We start from the raw sequence: 17,703 nt of genomic DNA, 5'->3' as shown, positions 1-17,703 counted from the left end.
GCCCCGCCAATCAGCGAAGGCCAGAAGCCATTGCCACGGCAACTCCACTCGGCCAATCTTAAACGGTCCCTCCCACGCCTCCCGCTTCCTCCAATAGAGAGGGCGCTTTTCGGACCGCCGCCCAATGGGAAGCCGCGGCTGGGCCCGTCGAGGGAATAGGCAAAGAGCGACCCAATCGCCGAAGGGCTTTTGCTTCCCTTGGCCCAATGGGGAGCCGCGCTGGTGTAGTCCTTCTGCCACAGGAGCCGAGTTAGGCCAAACCCGGCGGCTGCCGCCTGCTCTGTGGGTTTCGCCCGGGCGGCGGTCGCTGCCTTGGCCTTTGTCCCTCTCGGGCTCTCCTCTCCGCCGCCGCCTCCTCCGCCTCCCCCACCCGGGCCAGGCCAGGAGGAGCCTCCGGCAGAGCCCGCAGCCCTCCCGCGCCTCGTGCTCGCCGCTTCCCCAGCCTTGTCGCCGGCCCTACTCGCCGTGCCTCCGGCAGCGCCGCCCCCCCTCGCGGGGGCTTGGGCTCTGCTGGGGGAGGAGGCGGAGGAGGGGGATTAGCACCGCGGCCGCCGCGGCCGGACTCTTCCCCAGGCCCCCCTGCCTCCCTTCACCCCCGCCTCCCCCAACACCATAGGCGGCTCAGGCACCAAGATGTCCAACCGAGTGCTCTGCCGGGAGGCCAGCCACGCCGGCAGCTGGTACACGGCCTCAGGTACGCGCTGGGGCGGCGGGGGTTTCCGGGGCCTGTGGGGGCGAGGGGGTAGGCTGCTCCGTCGGGCGGCGGGATTGCTCTCCGTGAGCTCGCTTTGCCCATTTATTATACGCGGGGAATCGGTGTCTAAACGACCGAGGCGAATAAAGCCCTTGGAGATTTTTAATCCCGAGTAATTGACCGCCCGGCGCCGCTACGATGCGGTTTCTCGGTCGTTGCAAAGGTGGGCCAAACTCAACCTCTTACCGGGAATGCGAGGCTTTTTTCTTTATTATCCTAAAGTGGGGAAAATAGTGGGTGTCCCACGGACGCATATCCGTGATAAATCCCGGGGTGTTCACTCCAGGGTGCGAAGAATCTCGTGGCCACTTAAAGGCAAATTGATTTACGGGCCCGCAACCTTTTTGTGGCCCAGTCTACCAGATCGGATGCAGCGATCTGGTGAAGCGGCCTGTAACCCTCGAAAGCTGTCACACAATGAGGTTGCAGCCCTGTTCATACTTGCCTGGGAGTAAGCCCCGTTGAGGGGTTCGGTAGGACTGGCCTGTGATGAGTAGGCATCCTTAGGATTGCCCTGTAATTCTGTGAATCTCTACGGTGCCGTGAGACTCATTTGTGTGTGCGTGTGTAATTGGCGTTAAAAAGACATGGGGCGAAGGAAGGGAGCGGTTTGCAACACAAACACATGGCGCTGAATTGAAGGGAGGTTGGGATGGCAGCAGGCGACGATCGCGGCGCGGAATCCGGCGTTGATTGTGTCGGGAACAAGGAACATGGCCCCGGCAGGTGGGCCATGGACTGAATCAGCACTTTCCGCCGGGCATTTCGAGGCCCTTTTCTAGAACCTCCGGTTGCCTTTGCCCTCCATAAGCTGCCGTGGTCGAATTCCCGGCCAAGCTCCAGAAGGGTGGGGAGATCGGCGCCTGGAGAAAAGAGATTCCCAGAGATCGCCCCGGGGATTGTAAGGAAGCTGTACTGGTTCCTATTCCCTTTATTATACCCTGAGGAAACAGCGCATTTCGGGAGAGGTGATTGTGAAAAAGAAGCCAAGAGAAGAATCCCTTGGTAGTTCGGTGTCGAGTTAAAGGAACCGACAAAGATCTGAAGTGTGTGAATGAAAAGGGGTCATTTAGGGTAATACGGGGGAGGGGAAAGAAATGGATTATGGGAACGCAGCAGTTGTCTCTGAATCGAGCTAGTAGGCATTTTGTCAAGTCCGGCATCTTGTACTGCCCAGTGTACTGTTTTTTCCCCTTAAAAAAATAACCATTACAATTTATTAAACCCCCAGAGAATGAGGTATTACTCTTAAGAAGAACAAAGGACTTAACGACTATGTTTATAGGGAAGTCTTTGCGTTTACAAACCTGCGTTTTTAAAGTGAACAGGCACAGAAGATGTGAGGGAGATAATGCTTTTAATTAGTGTTTCTAGATTTCTGATACCATTTAAAAAGAGCAAATAGGACCAGTGGTGTTGTCAGTCTTTGCCCCCTTTTCTTTCTTCTGGCCCTCCTGAGGAAATGCTGCACACAGAACTGCCCTCTGCAGGATGAAAGGCGTACATGTTCCAGAATGAGTTTTCTTCCTGTATGTATTGTATGCAGCAACCAGATATTTCATTTGGCCTTACAAAGAAACAAAAGAACCTTCAGGACTGAAACAAAACAAACACTTACTTCCTCTGGCTTGATGGTTTATACTCTTACCTGAAAAATGTGATGTGGAGAGAGAAGATAGCAGCAGGTTTGACAAGCATATGTACATTGCAGCTGGCTACTTGCAACTTGCTAGCTGCATGTCTGCTTGTTAGCAACTGTAGTAGGTATCTTAACCTTTAGAAGTCACTCCTAATTGCTTGTCATAAGAAAGATTGTTTCCAACTGGAAGTGTAGGTTTAGGGATGCAATACATGCCATGAATGTGCACCTACTTTGGAGGAAGCCTGAATCCAGAACTGAAGCAAGGTGCTTCTGAATGCTTTGGGATTTATTATGAGGCAAAGCAGGTCTCCCCCAAAGCAGCTCAAAACAAGTCTGACTGCTCCTTGCAGTCAGGCAAAAACATTCTCTTCTCCCAGACCTTTGGCTAATTAAACAAGGTATGACCCTTTAAACTGGGGGTATTGCTTTTGTTTCTTACTATGTTATGTATTTTTGTGTTTTGATATTGTAAACAACCCTGTGATCCTCAGATGAGGGGAAGCATATAAATTTAATAAATCAATAAATACAGTGTGGATGGAGGAACAAGGGCAAGTCAAGCAAACAGATGATGCAATGCTATTGCTAACTTTGACAGGTTGAAATCAGGGTGCGGAGGATATTGCTGCAGGAGATAAAGTGTCAATTCACAACTTCTAGCAGGTGTAGCAATGGATTTAAAACTGGTTGGTAATACACATGCAGTGTCCAAGCTTGCTGGATGCATTGCTGAATAAACACATTTTCTGCTCTTGGGAGCTGGCAGCAAGACAAAGAAGACTGAACCGGCTGGCTAGACAGGTTTCCTGGGGTCTCTTGCTTACTCTACAGAAAAACCTAATGTGAGCTTAGCAGTTACAAGAGAAACTTGTATATGCCAGGCCATTTTGCTGCAGCAAATACTTAACTGCCAAACCACAAAGTGATGTGCAAACACAAATTTCATTTAAAGAAGAAAGAGTCCTGTGGCTCTTAAAGACTACCATATTTATTATGGCACAAGATTTCATGGAAGAGAGCCCATGTCATCAAATGCACAAAGTGTTATTATTACTTGGTGTATGTTTGTGTGGAAAAATATGTAAAAGGATGTGTCAGAAGGCCATGAAATACAAGTCAGTCTTTGACAGCTCTGTAAAACTTACATGTATGCAAGATAAGCACCTTGACCATTCTCAACAAGTTGCCAACAGTTGTTGCATAACAAAGGGATATGTCAAGCAACGATGATGAAGGGTGAAAATTTTTACAGTGCTTTATTTTTCTATGGATATTTTCCCTGTTTGATAAGTCCATTAGTAACTGAATAGATGCCAGTTGCAGATACAGTTTACGCAAGCTTGGCAGTTTCAAAGTTTTTAGCTTTGTATGCTAAATACAAGTAAAATAGAAATGCTAAATTCGATCACTCTGGGGCACCAGAAAATTTCCGGATTCAAATTATCCTGTTTTTGTCATGGATGCAAGTGAGAGCTACCACCGCAAACTTACTGCACCTCGGGCCGGGCGTGGCAGGCCAGAGGGTGGGAGAGCGCGTGCCCATACGCGTGCGCACATGCTATTTCCGGTGCTCCTCCGACCCGGAAGTGGGCAGCCATGCAGCGCCGGTAAGAGCGGGCAGCGGGGATTGCCACAGACCGGATAAACAAGTCCCTCGGGCCTTATCCGGTCCGCGGGCTTTAGTTTGGGGACCATGATCCAACCAAAGAAATAGTGAATAAAATGTATTCCAGAGGCTGTTAATGCTTCTGTTGTTCAACTGAAATGTATCTTAAATAAGCTGCAATCCTACATCTATTTCCTAGTGAGAAATACCATTGAATACAGCTGGTCATGCATCTGAGTAAACATGCATTGAATTGTGTTCTTTGTATGTTTTTACCACCATAACATATACTGTGGCATGTGTTTTCATAGGCAGCTGTGTACTCTTATTAGATATCTGCACCTACAAAAGGTTGTGTCATGGAAAAAATCATTATTGGAAGATATGATGTTACACTCTTGCATTCAAGTGGTGTTCAAAAGTATATCTATAAAAACGAAAGATAACTTACGAAAGGAACTTTGGTCCATTGTAGACCATTGATCTTCATATACTGTTTTATTTTACCAATGGAAGCATCAAGCTTTTCCATATAGGTATTTTTATTTTCTATTTGCAGATTTTTGAAGTTTAGCAATTTATATAGTTCAGGTTACTGGGTGTTTGTAGTCCATTAAGGGGCATTCCGCGGGACATGGGTGGCGCTGTGGGTAAAACCTCAGCGCCTAGGACTTGCCGATCGCATGGTCGGCGGTTCGAATCCCCGCGGCGGGGTGCGCTCCCGTCATTCGGTCCCAGCACCTGCCAACCTAGCAGTTTGAAAGCACCTCCGGGTGCAAGTAGATAAATAGGGACCGCTTACCAGCCGGAAGGTAAACGACATTCCGTGTGCTGCACTGGCTCGCCAGATGCAGCTTGTCACGCTGGCCACGTGACCCGGAAGTGTCTGCGGACAGCAGTGGCTCCCAGCCTATAGAGTGAGATGAGCGCACAACCCTAGAGTCTGGCAAGACTGGCCCGAACGGGCAGGGGCATTCCATGTAAATAAACAAACGAAATGATTTTTTTTAAAAGGGGGGGGGAAAGAAAATGCACGGTGAACATTTAAGTACTTTCCACACATGCTGATTTTGGATGAGATGTTGTGTTTTTCAGAAAGTAAGCAGCCTCCCAAGTTTTACATGCTAGGTGAACTAATTACTAGTAGGTGAATGGAAGTAACCAAAGCAATTGCTGGATTTACTTGCACAGAGGAGATAATGTTTGCCCCCCCCCCAAAAAAACACCCATGAAAAGCCTGCAATGATTGGACATCATATATAGTTGTATTTTTGTGAATTTGTCAAGTGACTCTCTACCTTTGAAAAAGAGATCCTGAGCTTCAAAATGAACTCTTAACTACTGTTGAAGGTTTACATTTTATTCTATAGCAGAAAGAAAGAAAGCACACATTTACAGGCAGTGTGACCTTGAGCAAATTTTTGGAGAACTGTGGCCCTGCCTCCAATGATAGATTCTTCCCTCCCACCCCAAAAAAGAAAAACCCCTGAAGATTATTTCAGCATGTATAATAATTTACTTGTTCACGTGGTTGAAATTTTGCTGTTTGTCACATTTTGTTGATTCAGTATGGACTGCTTCAGGGGATACTGTTAAAACATTTCCTTTTAAATTTAAAAACAGAGGCCTATTTGGGTCCTAATTCAAATCCAGTTATTCCAGGGAGACACAAAGATTACTGTTTCCTCATTTTAATTTATTTCCCTCAGAAATTGTGAAGATGTGTCTACAGGAACACTCCATCATTTTTGCTACAAGCCCTGGTTGCTGTGAGCCTGTTTATCAGGATCTGAGGGCTGCAGGTGGTGAAATGGTTTAATAGTAGGCACCGCCCAACTCCCTGCGGCCCCTCCATCTTGTGTTGTCTCACAGGCAGCCTTGATGCAGAGCATCTTCTTGCATCAAATGTTTTATGGGAGGTGGCTGCCTGTCACAGCTATACAGGGAGGGGGGAAAGTCATTGTGTGGCAACTGTTCATCCACTAGCCAGGTCTAGGTTTTATGATAGCAGTAAAAAAAGCGGAGCTGCAGTCTAGAAATGAGAACTACCAAATCAAATGGATGCTCACATACATGGTGTGGAGAGCTGCTACTTGAAAGACTTGCGGCGCATGCCCAGAACACAATTTTGCATAAATTTTGCATCTAATAATTTATATCTAAAGATGCAAATTTAGGCCAGCTTTTAAAGGCGGAAGAACAAACTGTAGCTCCTGTCAGGCCCTGCTCTGAACTATGGGATGTCAATTGGGTTTTCTAAACTGGATGTGCCGAAGTAAAATCCCCCCCCCAAAAAAAAACTATTGCATGGGTGGGAAACCTTGACTCTACAGGCTAGATCTTTATCAGGATTTAGTCTTTCAGACCAAGTTTGACAGATGGTTGCCCATCTGCCATTTACCTGATGCAACAATGGCATCAGGTGATTAGGTGCTCTCAGTTCTAGAATCATCTCAATTCCATGCCAATACCTATGTAAATGTTCAAACTACTGTTGGCCACAGTGGATCATTAAACAATACAGCTTCCATGAATTCACATATTTACCCTTCCTTGTTAATATTCAATGATGCCTTGGAGCCAGGCACTTCTTACCACACTCCTCTTTAGCTTTTTAAAATTATCCTTATTGTGTAGTTTGTTTAAGCATGTATTTATAGAACTTCCAAGTGGTGTGTTAATGAAGCAATCCTCTTCTGAATTAGTTTTTGGCAGCAGTAGCTATTGGCACAACTAGATGCAGCACTGAGAGGGGATGTTGCAGAGATATTGGAAAGGGTCACACTTGAATGCAGTTTTTCCTTTGGGTTGAAATAGGTCAGTTGCTAATGTGAGTTTAATACAAAGCAACAATCAAGCTGGCGACTGTTTGTCAATAGACCGGTTAATGTCTAAGTGTTTTTCAAATTCTTTAAAATGTTATTAGGTATATTTCCTGTCATGACTCCCTGTGAAATATCAAACATTACTGATTAAAAATGAAATTAGCAAGGTATCATCTTTGGAGCCACCCGGAAGCATTAAAATGACACTGTTCACATGCCGAATAGAACTAGTGGTGTATTTTTCTCTGGTTTCCTCCTGTGGTTTGTTTGGAAAGAGAAACCATGCACATTGGTTCACACCTAATGCTAAACCAGCGATACGGTTGTTTCCTCCCAGCTTGGCAAATGGAGGAGCAGGACAGGCATGATTTGAGCAGCATGCGCCAGAATGCTACATGTGCACAGTTATAGCTATGGTTTGCAGCTCTAGGCCATTTTGCTTATTCTAAGGATGGCTCGTTGGTTCTCCTGTGGTTGTTGTTTTTAAAGCCTTATCTCTTTTTCTAGGACCTCAGCTGAGTGCACAACTAGAAGGTTGGCTTTCTCAAGTACAATCAACAAAGAGGCCTGCTAGAGCTATTATTGCACCGTAAGATTTTTCTTTATTTTCACATGTAGACCATTTTAAAAGAACTGTTACAAATTGTCACACTCCAATATCTGCAGCAAAAGGTGGTGCTTATGGAGTGAGAGAAAAAGGCCAGTTCATGTCGGTCACTCTGCTTAGCTGCCCTGATACAGGTGATTATTTGGTGTCATTTGCTTGTCCTATTTTGTTTAGATTATTTCTATCAACTATCCTAATTCAGAGGAAGGAGAGTGCTTTATCTTGCATTCTCTTTACTCTGAATGTGTGGACTTTTTCCTCCCTTTGAGTCCCTATCACCAGAGGAGAGAACACTTCTTGTGTTCATGAAAGGTAGTGTGCTATTTCATTTCAGCATTGTTTGTAATTGCTCAGAAGACTACTACTACTACTACTACTAAGATTTCAATCTTAAACATGGTTTTGCTTTAAGAAGTAGAATGCTCATAGCTTCAAATTACAGCCGTCTCTTATCACAATTTTAGGTCATAGGCGTATTCATGCAAGACACTGCTGTGTCTTGCAAACATAACCTTGATAAGGGTATATACATATCTGCTGTCTTTGAGAGTCACGTAAGTAAGCTGAGTTGCTCGTTGATTGTCAGTGTACCAACTGGGCATGCTGCTTATATCTGCTGTTGCATTTTTCAAGAGCCAGTTGAAGATATGCTGCTTGTCAACTCCATAACATCAGCAAGCTCCCCTATATGCTGCAATATGCTGACTGTTAATCTTGTACAATGTGTCTGTTTTTTGCAGGCATGCAGGCTATACTTACTGTGGGTCGTGTGCAGCTCATGCGTACAAACAAGTGGATCCTTCAGTCACGTAAGTCACTTTAGAAGATTCTTAGAGTGTGTGCAACAGAACTTGATTTGCATACATGCTGACTTTAAGACAGAAGTTATTTTAGGTAGTGGCAAAGAGGGATACCGTAGTGGCTGACACGTAATGGAGATAACTTGCTGTTTTGTCCCTATCCTTGGGCAAATTGAACAGTGCCTCTGAGAGACAGTATACTTCGTAGAATGAATGGATAAATGTTGTGTGAAGTTCTAGTGTCAATGTCCCCTTTTCTTGACCCTACCCACCCAATACTTGTGTTAGCTTTGGCATCGTGGTTGCCATCAGGATGCGAAATTGCTTTGGCTCCAGATTGCACCAAGGAGCACACGTATGTGAAGACATTTCTATATAGGGTGGAGACAGTTTGGACCACAGCACTATTTTTCGGGTTGTATTTAAAATTGCCTGGAACTGTATGCAATCAGGACCATACAGTCCTCATTTTCTGTGATTAGATGCTACATGATGTAGCATCTCACTTGCCACGCTACAGTGATAACATAAAAAAGAGCTATAATAAAGGCATCCAACTGGGAGCCTTCTCTTTTTCCTTCAAGTAGAAAACCCTTTGGTTGGACACAACTGTAATGGGGATGTAACCAGGGAGCAGGAAGCATGTCTGTGTGTGCTGGAGTGCAAACGTTGATAGTGGAACCGTTCACCTATCTTTAGCTAGTCATGGAATCCATTGTTTTTCTGTTGAGTAGACAGTCGCTAATATTACATCTTTTCTGTTCACCCTCAGACGGAGAATCTTCATCCTTGGGCCTTCCCACCACGTGCCCCTCTCCCGGTGTGCACTTTCCAGTGTGGATATATATAGAACCCCACTATATGATCTGCGAATTGATCAAAAGGGTAATTGTATATAAAATACACAACCACTGCAGTACACAAGCAAAACTAATTCTTAGAAAACTATTAATCCTTTGTGACTTTTACTTTTATTTGACTTACCTCTAAATATTTTCATAAAATAAAAATAGGGTATGGCACAGGAAGTAATTCTAACATGGATTATTATTTAAGGAAGAGCACCATTTATAATTCATGTAGTTCATTGTAATAATTCAGTCTGTTTTGTTGGACTGTCACCAGTTTTCTGCAAACCCAACTGTTTTATTTGCACTCTGTGGCCTTAGCTTTGAATCTGGGAGAAGGCATTTCATTGTTTGTTTTCTTCATGTTTTGATTTTTTAAATGTTTGGTTGGTTTGTATCTTAAAACCTTGGGAACTAACAGGACTAACAGAATAGTGTCTTATGAATGAACCAAATGGACACATGTCCAAGGATTCTGTGGCAGCCATAGTTCTGCCTTTGTGCAGTTATACTACTGAACACTTTCAGGAGCCTAGAGTCTTATTTTCCTCCCTAGTTAGAACAAAGTCTGTTGGGATTTTGCCTGCTTACAGTAACCACTTGTCCTTCATTGACAAAGTTGATGCAGTACAATAAAATATATAAAGCCACTGCTTGTAACTAAAATAAATATTGAGAGATAAGTGAGATGGGGTACAGAAAAAAATTTAGCTATAATAATAATAATAATAATAATAATAATAATAATAATAATAATAATAATATCATCTTTATTGTCATTGCCCCCTCTCGGGGACAACGAAATTACTTGGCTGCTCCATCCACCCAGGTAGGGCACTCCACACAAAATCAAATCAACTATAAAAACACTAATTAAAACAATACAGTATAAAACAGCAAGGAAGATTAGATGACTTTCAAAGTCCAGGCTTCCCATTCAGGGCCGAGATCGCTCTGGGGAAGAAGCTGTTCTTAAGACGGCTTGTTCTTGTCTTCATCGTCCTGTATCTCCGTCCCGACGGCAGGAGCTCGAAAAGACAGTGACCAGGATGCGATGGATCTTTTACTATGTCCAGTGCCTTCCTATGGCACCTTGTGGCATAAATCTGCTCTTGCATCAGAGGGGAGGCACCATTGGCTCTACAGATATTGGACCCCAACAGCACTGCCAAGGCTGATGAGAGCTGTAGTCCAACCACATCTGGAGGAACACAGGATCTTTTTCTTGCATAAAAGAGAATGACATGCCTGTAACTTAGTATGAGAGTTTCTGTAGTTAAAATACTTTAGCTGAGTTAATAGAAGGATTGGGAGGGAGAGAGCTTTTCTGAGCACATGAAAACGTTTGTAGGCACCTACAATCATTGTTTTCTATAAACAGATATTTCCCAATAGGTTATTTTTGATTCTGCCGCTATCCAGTGGTTACTGGTAATATTAATACATAATCTGTCTGCTCTCCCATACAGCCTGAAGGCAAAGGTTTTAACTTGGCACTTTATATCACAATACAGTGGTACCTTGGGTTACTTGCGCTTCAGGCTACAGACACTTAAGGTTACAGACTCCGCTAACCCAGAAATAGTGCTTCAGGTTAAGAACTTTGCTTCAGGATGAGAACAGAAATTGTGCTCCAGCGGCGCAGCAGCAGCAGGAGGCCCCATTAGCTAAAGTGGTGCTTCAGGTTAAGAACAGTTTCAGGTTAAGTACAGACCTCCGAAACGAATTAAGTACTTAACCTGAGGTAGCACTGTACTTGGTTGAAGAGATACACTTCATCCTAGTTTGAGTATAATGCAGTCTAACCAGAAAGTTGATAAAGCAGGAAGACAGCTTCTCATTCAGTTGTTGCAGCCTTCTGCTATTTTTTTAGTCAGACTAATATATTCAAAACTTCTCAGTTTATGCAGAATTATGGAAGACTGGAATGTTTGAGCGCATGTCTCTGCAAACAGATGAAGATGAACACAGTATTGAAATGCATTTGCCTTATACTGCTAAAGCCATGGAAAGGTACATTTACTTTTTAAGAAGCTGCACCATATGTAGAATGTACATATTGAATCCCTGCTTTTAATAAATCTATGTATGGGTTTCTCCCATACTCCACTAATGTAGAATACAGTATGCTGGAATCCTCAAGTGTTTTAAGCTCATTAAAACGAGTAAGAGAACTGTAGGCTGTAACTTTTAGACACACGGATAATTTCTTAGAGTAGAAATCAGTAGGGGTTGGGTAGAGTTCAGGCGGTCAGGGCTTTTATCTCATCTTACTACATCTGTTATTATATGTTCCTTCCATCCTTCCTTATGTGACTTGGAAGAATTGGCAAAAATCAAGGAAGTGCACTATCCCAATTTGCGCAGCTTGTTCCAATTATAGGAGACCCAAATCCTACAAAACGGGAGCATCTTTCCATAAAGAAATTACCTGTAAACGTTTGCTAAGAAATGTATATACCACTCTTTATCAAATAGCTTCAGGTCAGTTTAAAACATGGTAACATAACAGTTCTATGAATACAATTTATAATAGTAGATAATACATATAAGCAATACAGTGTTGAATTAATTACAAAGGTTCACTCAGCAATAAACTCTGCAACTCAGCCACTTCAAAATACAAGTCTAAGCATAAGCTATTGACTACACATCTCAGGTGTGACTATAAAACATACCTATTTAACAAAACAGTGTTTGAAAAATCACTGCCTCTTTGGGCATGAGACAATGAAAAAAACACACAGCTTGTTTTCCTTATGAAGCTATCACTACCAGAATACCTATTTCTGATTCTGAAATACAGAGAGAGTCTGGCTTGGTCATCTGAAACATACTGTGTTTCTTTACAGCAGGCTTCCTCAACCTTGACCCTCCAGATGTTTTGAGACTACAATTCCCATCATCCCTTACCACTGGTCCTGCTAGCTAGGGATCATGGGAGTTGCAGGCCAAAAACATCTGGAGGGCCAAGGTAGAGGAAGCCTTCTTTACAGCATGCTGTTTTTGTCAGGCTTAAGCGCTATTCAAAGTGTGCTGTTGAGGTGCAAACTTTAAGAAAGTGCTAGTTAGATAAATATGGCAACAGATCAAAACGATCTTTAAAAAGAATTGTTTCCTTTTTTTTAAGAAATAAGGCTGAATCATGGATTCAGAATATGTGCCATGGGGTGTGTTCAGTGCTTTTCACATGGGAGACAGGCCTACAAGGAGTGGGGGAAAGTGGCATGTGGGAGCAGCACAGTCAGGAGGGTGAGGGGACCATTCAGCACCGATCTTGTCTTGACCCTCTACAATGCAAACTTGTTTTTCTCTTCTTTAAGCCATAAGGATGAGTTTACCATTGTTCCTGTGTTGGTTGGAGCACTGAGTGAGACAAAAGAACAGGAATTTGGAAAACTCTTCAGCAAATATTTAGCAGATCCTTGTAATCTTTTTGTGGTTTCCTCTGACTTCTGTCATTGGGGTAAGTTGAGGCATGTTAATAGTTGTGAACTCCAGTTGCATACATTGGCAAATACACACAAAATACGTGTATGTTACATTGAAATGCATTTTAGTTTGACAAACCTGTTAGAGCGAATTGAAGCTGAAGTTTGTTGGTTGCACACCTGCATGGCGTGGCAGGGGTGACAAAAGAAGTAGTTAAGGCATGAGCTTGACTTTACACACACAACCATATACACAGAGATAAACACACACACACACAGAGAGAGAGAGAGAGAGAGAGAGAGTCCTAAGAGTTATATTTATTATTAAAAGAGGAAATCATACGACACATTCTTTTGTGATCAAAAATGAGAACTCTTCCCATGGTTGAGTCAGGGTGGCAAGGATTCACCAGCAGTTTTAATAATTTGCATTCCAAACCTGTATCTGATCATTCTTTTTCATATTTGCTTCATTCTACTCAAATTAGAATTGCAGAGCCAGCAAAAGAAGGCAGCCGTGAACTAGTTTTTTGTGGCTTTTGTGTCATTTTAAAGTTTCCCAAGCTTTTACTGGAGGCATCTCTGTCACTGCTCATTTCTGACAAGTGGCAGTGTTCTTAAAGCACTAGCAATTAAAAACAACAACGGCTCTTCTGGCATTTTGCAAATAGAACAACGTAAACCAAAATGATGTCTTTATACTTTTTAAAACTATTGATACAAGTTTAAATTTACTTTAAAATAAAAAATATTTGATGTATGACCATACTATATTTCCTTAGTGCCAAAAGTTGATAGAAATCATGTTTGCGTTATGAGGACACTTTAATCTGATTGGTTGCTGTCTTGTTGGGATTAAGTTTATTGCAATATAATGGAAAAGTTCAAAAAGTCATTTTTTACCTTAATAACCTGAGATACCTGAGATACAAATGAGCCTTTCAGCACACTGTGATTTAACACCGTGGCTTGTTTTAAAGCTGTTACCAGTGCTGGAAGAAAAGGGAAAGAATAGTTAATGAAAGAGTTGCTGGTTCGTGAGCTTAGTAATACAAAGGGATGGGCATAAAGACTCTGTGCATGGGCAGAAGACATCATTATATGTCATTAAACTGATGGCTGATCATCCAAATGCAGTCAGTATACTGAATGAGAGTATTTTAAAGATGCAGTACACCATAGATTTGTGCTACCTGTTCAGATACCACTTTATTTCATTTTAAAATATAACCACATAAAAGATGTCTAGTTACTCATTTCTTCTTTAATTTGATTAATTAAGGTCAGCGGTTCAGATACAGTTACTATGATGAGTCTCAAGGAGAGATCTATAGGTCCATTGAAAACCTAGATAAAATGGTAAGTGTTAAATTTCATAATTTCTGTTGTCTGCTCTTCCTGTGTTTTTTGAGGGCTCCTGGAGTTTTTCAGAGCTCCAAATAACACATTCCCGTTTCTGTTTCAACACAAGGGAGGCAAACTGGATCAAGACCATTTCATCTATCCCTAGTCTAGGAGGGAATCCATAGCCGCAGTACATGTGGCCATCAACAACATTGGGAAATAGAGTTTTGATGTCCAGGATCCCCGTGGAAGCTTTTCAGAAATGCTACTTGTTTCTTCCTTCATTGCTAGAATTCAGAATATCCCAATGGTGTTGGATCATCAGTAGGTTCAGGTGGGGGGTGGGTGGAGCAGGGAGAACTCATAACCACGTGAGTCCTAGTGAATTTAGGTAAGTGAGGAGATGATTGCAGCCTTAGAAGGCTTTTAAAAGGTCAAAATCTGTTAGTGATGATAACTAAATGGTGTCTCCATGTTCCGAGGCACTTTTGCATCTAAATACTAACTGCCGAATGGGATGGCTGTTGTCTTCATGCCTGTCTTGTAGATGTTTCCATGGAGACATCTAGAAACAAGATTAGAGTAGATCAACCCTTGGTCTGATTCAGTGGGGCTCTTTGCATCAAGAGCATGCTAAGACCATGCTGCCAGTTGTTCTAAGAGACAGTTGTAGACTCTAATGCAGGCATTCACAACCTGTGGCCCTCCAGATGTTTTGGCCTACAACTCCCATGATCCCTAGCTAACAGGACCAGTGGTCAGGGATGATGGGAATTGTAGTCCAAAACATCTGGAGGGCCACAGGTTGGGGGTGCCTGCTCTAATGGGAGAAGGTGTTGGGCCTAGGCCTTCCCAATTTATCACAAAACTCTTTGGAAAACTCTAAAATTTTATCACAAAACTCTTTGGAAAACTCTAAAATTCAAGGGGAAAACTCTTGATCATGCTGGTCAGGGAGGAAAAGACCTAATGTTTTATGTAGAAGTTCTGCTTTACTGATAGCTTCTCAATTTGGTGTCAATCTCCCCTGCAGGTGATGTGACAACCATATCACATTGAGTGGAAAGTTCAGTGTATTCGTAATACACAGTAATACAGTAATACATAATACACAGTAATAATTATAACTGTCTTTTTTACAAAAAAAAATGTAAAGCTTAGGTATTTCCCTCCATGTTAAGACTTTCTGTGTTTGATATCTGTATTTCTTGGGCAACATGCTTGGCATGCTATAAATGTTGGTTATGAATAAATGCAGCTCTAAATTATAGCTGATCATAATATTGATATTCTCCTTAGGGTATGAGCATTATAGAGCAGCTTGACCCTGTGTCCTTTAGCAATTACTTGAAGAAATACCATAATACGATATGTGGAAGACATCCCATTGGGGTTTTACTAAATGTAAGTACTGTTTGTTAAGCAGAGTTCAAATGCAGCAAATGCCATTACTAGAAAATACCATACTCTCTCCTTGGTGACCAAACCTTCTGTGGTTTAGCTTTTGTCGTACTCAGCTGGGTGGTGTTCTTAGCAGAGTTTGGAGTGGAACTGAATTCTTGAGGGAAACCCTGAATTTCCAATAGCATTTTCCCTTCAGTAATGTGGGGACTGAGCGTTGATACCTACCAGTCCTCCCCTGCAAAGTTTGCAAGAGTCCATTATGAATAAGGCGCTGGCGTGCTGCTGCTCTGAGAATGTCAACTTTACTTCCAAAACAGCGAACCTTTTTGCTTTCCTTCCCCCTAGGCTATCACAGAGCTCCAGAAGAATGGAATGAACATGAGCTTCTCGTTTTTGAATTATGCCCAGTCAAGCCAGTGTCGAAACTGGCAAGACAGCTCAGTGAGTTACGCAGCAGGAGCGCTCATGGTCCACTGAACCTCTGACTACTCAGGGATGACACCTGCACACCCAGTGGGGTCCCAGCCTTGCCCTTACAAAGATGCAGTTCCTGGTCTTTGGGTATACGGAAACCTCAAACTAATAGAACTCTTCTTTTTCTAGTAGGTGTAGTCCTTCCTTAGTTACAACTCATTTTAAAATGCTTTCTTGTTTAGGACAAGGGAAGGAAGGCTGGTGTCAAAATGTTGTGACTTCTAAAAGCCAGTGGCTATAAAGGGATGGTGGCAGACGCTGGTCCCCTTGCAGGTACAACATGTAAAAGCATTTACCACATCCCAGATTTGCACTCTGCAGACCTGTGCACATCTACTCTGCTTTCAGAATAGTTTTGCAAGTTGTAAACAGACGAGGGTGGAAGCTTTTTTAATAAAAAATGCATTTATAAAAGATCCTGTATCAGAATATAATAAAACTCCAGTATAGTCAATTACTACCCATGTTGTACAACAAATATCTTCTATTTTAGTTGCTAATAAAGGGCTGCACAAACCAACCTGGTGTGATGTGATTTGCTTTGAGTGGTTTCTTTTCTACAGGCAAGTTTTCTTTTCTCCTTGTTCCTCTCCAGAAATTCCCATGAGTGATTTCTTCCAAACTGTCAGACCAAAGGCCCTATTCCTATTTGAGCTATCTTCCAGGAGCCTCAGGCCTGTGGTAGACAAGGTCAGAAGCAACAGTGGGCAAAGGAAAATAATTACCATTTTGCACAGGGATTCTGTTCCTGGCCCTGGCACACTTCAGCAGAGCACGTGTAAGCGTGCCCTGTTATTCCCTCTTCTGGATCCATAAGGACCTGCACGTCGGCAATTGCACATCAGTTGGAGGCACCTAAAATGGTCACGGCATGTACTGCAAATGTCCTTTTACAGGAGGCTAGTTCCTTCACACACCCCTATCCTCCATTCATGCAACCAAGAGTTCAAGGACACATTTCAGCCAGGCAAAAACACTTGAGGATATGACGTAGGGCTGGTGAGGGATGTTGCCTGAGAAATATCCCAAGAGCCAAATAGTGAGGTGTGGAAGGCTGCATTTGGCCACTGGGTCATAGGCTCTTCACCCTTGCTTTAAAGTACAATGAACCCTGTTCTGTTAGAATGTCAGTCTTGAATCCATCAGCAACAGGGTGCAGAACAGCTCCTGTAGGGCCCTATTGCTACCTCATGCAGCACTAATCTTCTGAGTAGTGAGGTCTATCTGAGGTCCTCCTGGGCCTTAATTTCAAGAATCCCAGCACTGATTCCCCCCCTAGGGTCCTAGCATGCCAAAATAGAGGCATGTAGCCAAGGAGAAGGGTATGCAGATTTGGAAGAACAGTGTTGCATGTGAAGGCAGCTGGTGGCAATGGTGCTTCCTGGAGTCTTTTGGCATCCCTTTCTCCCTGTGCACATGGTGCAGAATGACAGTTTTTAAAAGTGTAGGAGCTGATGCAAGGACTTTGCGTGCCAGCCATACAGCTGTTAAAGGTGCAAGGCATTCTTTGCTTTGCTCCTGTACTTCCTGCTGCAAGCTGCCCCGTTGCAAGACCGCAGGTCTATTCAGCAAGGAAGATACATGAAATGCCTCACATTCCTTCTGATTTCTTAGTGATTAAGTGACTAAACAACCCTAGCGACATGAGTGCCTCCATATTTGCCTAATAAGCCTTAGAAGGTTGCGTTGCCTGTTTACTTCCCAACTTTCTTTCCTTGCTCCGCCCAATTTTTTTAAAAAATGAGCTAAGAGTCTGGGCCCTCAATGCTTTGTGGCCGGGTGGAGAAGAGGGAAGGGAATGAATGTGAAGATGAACTAGAAATCATTCAAAGTTTCTGAATGAACTTAATCCACTTAGCTCACTGAGTAATTATGGGCACTACTAGGTGTAGTTCAGAGATTTTTGATGTCACACACTGAGTTGATTATTAGATTATGATTTAAGTACAGTTATGTACAAGTTCATTC

At 43.0% G+C, this 17,703-nt stretch overlaps 2 protein-coding genes across 3 annotated transcripts in view; one reads left to right on the top strand and one right to left on the bottom strand.

Annotated features, from left to right (window-relative positions):
* The window catches only part of LOC308583798 (uncharacterized protein), a 133,794-nt gene that overhangs the window by 77,681 nt on the left and 38,410 nt on the right, over positions 1-17,703 (bottom strand). The window lies entirely within an intron of this gene.
* On the top strand, positions 240-16,255 carry MEMO1 (mediator of cell motility 1). Of its 2 annotated transcripts, none has more exons than XM_081188144.1 (9): positions 240-694; positions 7,335-7,416; positions 8,175-8,243; positions 9,007-9,119; positions 10,984-11,095; positions 12,406-12,548; positions 13,796-13,872; positions 15,157-15,261; positions 15,607-16,255. In XM_081188144.1, the coding sequence occupies exons 1-9, from the start codon at positions 634-636 to the stop codon at positions 15,736-15,738; spliced, it is 894 nt and encodes a 297-aa protein (XP_081044270.1). In that variant the 5' UTR covers positions 240-633; the 3' UTR covers positions 15,739-16,255. The 2 variants fall into 2 exon arrangements, with proteins under 2 accessions (XP_081044270.1, XP_081044271.1); XM_081188145.1 differs by lacking the exon at positions 240-694 and adding an exon at positions 6,700-6,819.

This window comes from Podarcis bocagei (genome assembly GCF_964188305.1).
Source record: "Podarcis bocagei genome assembly, chromosome: 3".
Lineage (NCBI taxonomy): Eukaryota > Metazoa > Chordata > Lepidosauria > Squamata > Lacertidae > Podarcis > Podarcis bocagei.
This window is presented reverse-complemented; position numbering and strand designations above follow the sequence as displayed.

Bases quoted from the DNA above. Each gene is read 5' to 3' on its own strand.
- MEMO1 (XM_081188144.1), top strand. From the start codon at position 634: ATGTCCAACCGAGTGCTCTGCCGGGAGGCCAGCCACGCCGGCAGCTGG. The intron at 8,244-9,006 runs GTAAGTCACTTT...GTTCACCCTCAG, and splicing joins CAAGTGGATCCTTCAGTCAC to ACGGAGAATCTTCATCCTTG. The intron at 11,096-12,405 runs GTACATTTACTT...CTCTTCTTTAAG, and splicing joins ACTGCTAAAGCCATGGAAAG to CCATAAGGATGAGTTTACCA.